Below are 5858 nucleotides of genomic sequence, written 5' to 3' on the forward strand. Positions count from 1 at the left end.
ATTCACTAACACTTAAGAGTTTTTTCATACTTTCATCATTTTGATGGGATACGCATTGATGTTATACTTAATGAAAGTATAAATAAACTTTAAGCGTTAATGAATCTTATCGTTTTGATGACTTGGAATAAATATATTAATTATTTATATATTTTAAGTGTTAATTAGACTATGTTTCAATTAGTATGTGATGATATTTAATAATAAAATTACATTTATGTTTTTTATTACGTATTTTATTTTTATTCAAGTTAAAATGTTATAAGAGATAAAACAAAAAAAAAAAAAAGATGTCTTTGGGTTAAACATTAGGCGGGAAATGGATGGATATAGGTTGCAAAATTTCCCAAACATTAGGTGGGAAATGGATGAAACTCTTGAAATATTAGGCGGGAAATTAATTATTATAATTTTTTTATGTTTTTGGTATTTTTAAATTACTTGATATTTTTATTTTTAATGTGTTTTATGATTTTTAATCTCAATCTTTGCCTATAATATACTATAAAAATAAATAAATAAATAAATAAAACTTAAATTTTAAAATTTATATAGAATAATAATTAATAAACAATATATACATATTCATTATATCTATTGCATTTTATAGTAAGTTTTTTTTTTGTAGTTTAAAAAATTAAAATCATCAAAATAGCATTTTTCTTATTGTGTCGAAACAGGTTACCCGCGTGTCACTCTCGTGTAAACCTGTTAAGGACCCGTTATTAACGGGTTATTATCGTGTGACCCGATAATGACCCGATTTATCGTGTTGACCCGAAACCCGTTATTTTCGTGTTGTGTTAACGGCTCGTGTAATAAATTGTCAGGTTTACTCCGGACCCAATTGAAGAAATGGGGTAATATCAGATAGAAATGAGGAGTTGAGCGAATAACGTGAGACTGAAAATAGTGCAAGGGTCGAAGTGGCTTTGTGCAGATTGTAGAGTACAAGAGCACGGCTAAAAATAAGCCTTTTCAAGTATACAAGTGATGGTGTAGAGGGCAAAATCAAACCTAAGACTTCAAATGCTCTTGACCACTTAAACTACAAGTCGGTGTTGAAGATGCTTACGGAGAACGGATTGTTTGGTGCTCTTAACCACTCCTCTCTTCCTATCTCTTTACTATCACGGATAAACCCCATTCTAATCCATGTATCTATCAATAGATTGGGAACCAGTTCAAGGAAAATAAAATCAGAATAACTAAGTAAAACAATATAATCAATTTGACAATCTCTTACTTGTACAAGAAATACAAATTTGGAAAGGGTACACATTTCGTATTCTCGCATTTTGTGTATTCCTACCTAAATTTCTTGAATTTCTTTTTCTGCTGGGAGCTATCTGGACTCCGGCTATCCAGCTTACGCTTTGTACCTGTTTGTTTTGATGCAGCACCACCTTTCAGTGCTTCTTTAGCCTTTCTCGCAGCAACAGAAGGTCTTTTATCTTTACGCTCTTTCGGCTTCACTCCACTAGGGAATCTTGATTCAAACTTATCCGGTCTACTGCCTTTTGCATTAAACTTCTTTTGGACACCAGGCTTACCAGCACGCAGGCCCTGGTAAGATGCTTTTGAACTCGACTTGTTAAAATCTGGACTCCTTGAGTCCACAGCTCGCTTTTTGGTTGAAGACTTAGCTTCCGGTGCAGATGAGGGGTTCTTTCTCTTCGTTGGGGTTGACTCTGGTTTTGCATGAGACAGCCTGAGCTCCCGATCCCCAAGCTTCAAGTTTCGCCTCTTAACAACCAAATTTGCAGCTTCCTGGATGCCCAAATAGACAGACAACAGAAGATACTGGATAAGATAATACAATGAAACAGGAGTACCTTGAGAAACTACAGCATATACAAATACAATGAAACAGGAGTACCTTGAGAAACTACAGCATATACAAATTCAGCTACAGAGTTTACACGACTATGGCACTCCATACGGCAAACAATATAATTTATTTAGTCTAGTCAACTATGCACGTATTCAATACCACACATTCAACCTTAGTTTTGAAGTAAAATATTTATGCTACAAGAATGTTCCGAATAAAATACAATCATACAGTCACAGAAACTACTGCAGCAACAATTCCATATTTCTCTCCTGAGTACAACTTTAAGACAAAGCAAATAAAGATAACGGCGGCAGCAGACACTTAGCAGCCAATATGCATAGTTCAAGAATTGATCAGAGTCATTCTTTTGCTTAATTAACATCATCGTATACTTAGTGGCCAGCTGCCATGGTAACAAATTCATAATTTTAGGGTTGAAGGAAAAATGTTTCACATATGTCCCAGGAGACAACTGGGTGTCAAATCAACATCCCCATGAGGACTCTCACTAAACGGGCACAGCACAGCATCCAAGAAAGTGTGAATAATCAATTAAACAACCACATATCTGAGTTCAAAAGGAATGACATTGTTACAAAGAAATATCGATTGTAAATGGGGTTTGATAAGTGTTGGTGAAAATAACATACCCTTGTTCTAAACAAAATATAAGCAATGCCCTTTCCGATACCATAGTTAGGATCCCTGATTATGCGAATAGCTTCAACACTGGAACCAAGATTGTTGATACCGCAAAACAACTGATAAACTTCCTCATCCTGCAAAAGAAAAGAAATTGTTATCCACATATTGCAACTAATATAAATAGAAATTGCCAAATTGAGCGGGGAAAAGTTACAAAGAGAAATAATAATAATAATAATAATAATAAATCCTAGCAGAGGAATTCACCTTCACATCAAATGGAAGGTTACCCACAAAAACAGTTCTCATGTGATCGTAAACAGTAGCACTCTCCCCCTTCAGCTTCTTACGAGGTGGGCATGCCCTGTCAACACGGATATGATGTCCTTCAACCTACATCAGCATGCATAATAATTAAAAAGTCAAGGCACGAGATTAACACTTCAGCTTTATGGTAAGAAACAGCTTATGCAGAATGATACAAATCAGCCAACTTCATGAGAATAACATACCACAGCCATGTTATGGGACAAGGAAGTCTCTGCCGATTCCTCCATTTTGAAAACAACGTAGGCATTAACACTGCAACACAAAATCTATTATTTCAAAGGCAATCATAAATTTTTTAAATTTGAAATTTTCTTGCCAACAAGCATCAAAAGTCTATTATCTATATCATTTTACATGTTTTAACAACTTAAAGTCACACGAAATGTAAATCCCTGACAACCTAAATGTATTGGCGAATAAGGGAGTCAATCTTCCACGGTAAGATTTTACTTGAGCTATGATAGATCACAATAGAACAGCTAGAAGCCTATACCCCTATCCAAATCTGATGGTAAATTATAAACAGGACCTTACGTGCTTCAAAACGTTTATAAATACAACAAGCAGTTCCTAAAACCAACTGATCATGTGAGTGAGAAATGATTACCTGTCAGCTTTATCGTGGATTTGCTTCGTGAGTATTGCTCCCTTTCTGGGTCTTTTCGTCTGAACAAAAATAAAACAAATGTATAAATCAGTAACAAAACAATATATTTAATCTCCAAACATTCCAACACAAAGTACTCACATCCAAGATTGGCACGGAGCGAATCCTCACTGACTCTACCTCTCCAAACTTAGTGAACTCCTTCATCAAAGCCTTCTTCTTGACCTTCAAGGGCAAATTTCCAACAAAAACAGTCCTCAATAGCTTGCTCTCGTCATCAAAACCTTCGGTCGAAACCAACATATCAGCTGGGTTATCCACTGTCTTCCTCTTCTCCCCAACAGTCCTCTTCTCCTCCTTGTCCCCATCCTCCTCGCCCTCCTTCACCCCATACTTCTTCACCTCATATTCCCTCTCAACTTCATCCCTTTTCCTCTTCTTCCCATCCTTCTTCTTCGCCGGGGCATTCCCTTTCTCCGAGGCTTCATCACTTTCCCGTCTTGACACCCCTTCAAACTCAGAACCCAAATTAGGCTTTTCAGAATCGGGAGTTTCCGGCAGCTTCTTTTTCTTCCTTTTTTTGCCCTCCAACTCCACAGGACCCTCTGAAGCTTCTTCGTTCAGCGAACCGGAAGCCGCTTTCTCTTTGCTCCTCCTCTTCCGCTTCTTCACGTCACCGTCACCGTCATCACCATTGTTTTCAGGCTCGACATAATTGATGCTTTCAGCAGGTTCAGCCGAAGGGGCAACAAACCCTTGGTCGGGTTCCCTGTTCTTCCTCCTGAAGGGGTTGCTGTCAGAGAAGATGGCAGGGGCGGCGTCGTGGCTGACGGCGTCGCCGAACAGGGTCTTGAAGACGTCGGACTGAGCTGCTGAAACGGCGTCGCTTTCTGGCTCCTTGGGTTTCTTCCTACCCATTGTGTTTTGGTCTGAAGGAATTCGAAACCCTAGAGTCCTCTTTTCTTACAAGAATCAGGAGGGAGCGTTCGGAAGCGGTTGCAAACAGAGCGGGCCGGATCAACTTCAATTTCAGACCTTGGTGGGCTCAGAGATCAAATTGGCCCAAAGACAAAACTGTACTATTTTCTCGAGAGATTTCAATGCATCTAAAACATCGTTATGTTTTAATATAACTTAGAAGTTGGGCATATCAACCTTTCTGTCCTCTCATATTCTAGCATGTACAACAATCCTTCACATTTTCCACTTATGATGTGTCACTTAAAATTAAGTATTTAATGCATTTAAAAAGGAGATTTTCTGAAATATGATATGAAGTTATGAACTTATACACCATTTTTTTAATCTCAAATGTATCTTGATGAGCATAAATTGTGCAGTTTATTTTAAACCGAGGACTACATTTTCTTGTGATGTTTTGCACTTAAATGAAAGAAATTACATGGTTTTGTGTCTTGGGCAGCTTGGTGAGATGAAAAAGTTCCTATTATTTTCTTTAATGTTTAGTCAAACGTGTGTGCTTGGAGCTTTATTTGGTATAAACCAATTAGTTAAATTAGCATTTAATGCGTGTTTTCTTAAAAAAAAAATATAAAAATTAGAAATAATGCGTTTAATTAGTTAAATTAGTTAAATTAGCAAGCCATTTGTGTTTTGTATATTGCCCATGTGCCATGGAATTAGTCATACCTTTCCACCATGTAAATGTTATGTAGGAGACAAAAAGGAAAGTAGCAAATTGTTATAAATAGGTCAAAGTTAGAGAGATAACCTTTTTAATGGTAGGTGCGAGGTAAATGTAAAATGTCACACTAAAACTATAGCACAAGAGGATAACAAATAAAAGATAGAGGAATAGATGACGTTACTGATCTTTTCTCTCGTTCTCTTCTTTTATATTTTTCTGTATCTTTTGATTGCAGTCGAGTGCTCTATTTATAGAGCAACTCGTATTACTACATTTGAAATTTACAACACACTTTTGACAATATGATATCCTGCATTCCCAAAATCAGTTTTCAATCTGTTATGAGAATTGACAATGTGTGCGTGTAAATGCATTGAAAAACTCCACCAAAACACTGTGGGCATTCACTACCCATCAGCATTTTCAACACAAATGCATTTTCCTTGTTCTTTTATCAGCATGTGGCATTTCAAGCGATTCACAGTAAAGGCTAAAAGCCTTTTCCACACTTTTTTTTCAGTCAAAGGGTAGATTTCATTCCCAAAGAAAACATACAACCAAAGAGGCCACTGCTAGCTACATTAAGCACAGAAAAAAGTAGGCCCTCAAACTTAAAAAAGTGTGCCCAAAGCCAGCAAATGTCCCAGCACAAAACCAAACAAACCAAAAAAACCTAAAGTAATTTATATCCCTGCCATCACATTGGCAACAGAGATCCTTCACTACACAGCAGCCTAAATTCTGACCAAACAAAGGCCCCCAAAGAAGAAGACACATAGCTCCACCATCCT

At 36.9% G+C, this 5858-nt stretch overlaps 1 protein-coding gene across 1 annotated transcript; it reads right to left on the minus strand.

Annotated features, from left to right (window-relative positions):
* Positions 1-1183: 1183 nt before the first annotated feature.
* LOC137731092 (uncharacterized) lies at positions 1184-5647 on the minus strand. The gene is made up of 6 exons (XM_068470169.2): positions 3561-5647; positions 3420-3478; positions 2995-3064; positions 2750-2875; positions 2488-2616; positions 1184-1770 (listed from the first exon to the last, which is right to left on the minus strand). Exons 1-6 carry the CDS (start codon positions 4335-4337, stop codon positions 1309-1311), a joined length of 1623 nt encoding a protein of 540 aa, XP_068326270.2. The 5' UTR covers positions 4338-5647; the 3' UTR covers positions 1184-1308.
* Between the last annotated feature and the right edge of the window lie 211 nt (positions 5648-5858).

The sequence above is a fragment of the Pyrus communis genome, chromosome 16 (assembly GCF_041283825.1).
Source record: "Pyrus communis isolate YQ-2024b chromosome 16, ASM4128382v1, whole genome shotgun sequence".
Lineage (NCBI taxonomy): Eukaryota > Viridiplantae > Streptophyta > Magnoliopsida > Rosales > Rosaceae > Pyrus > Pyrus communis.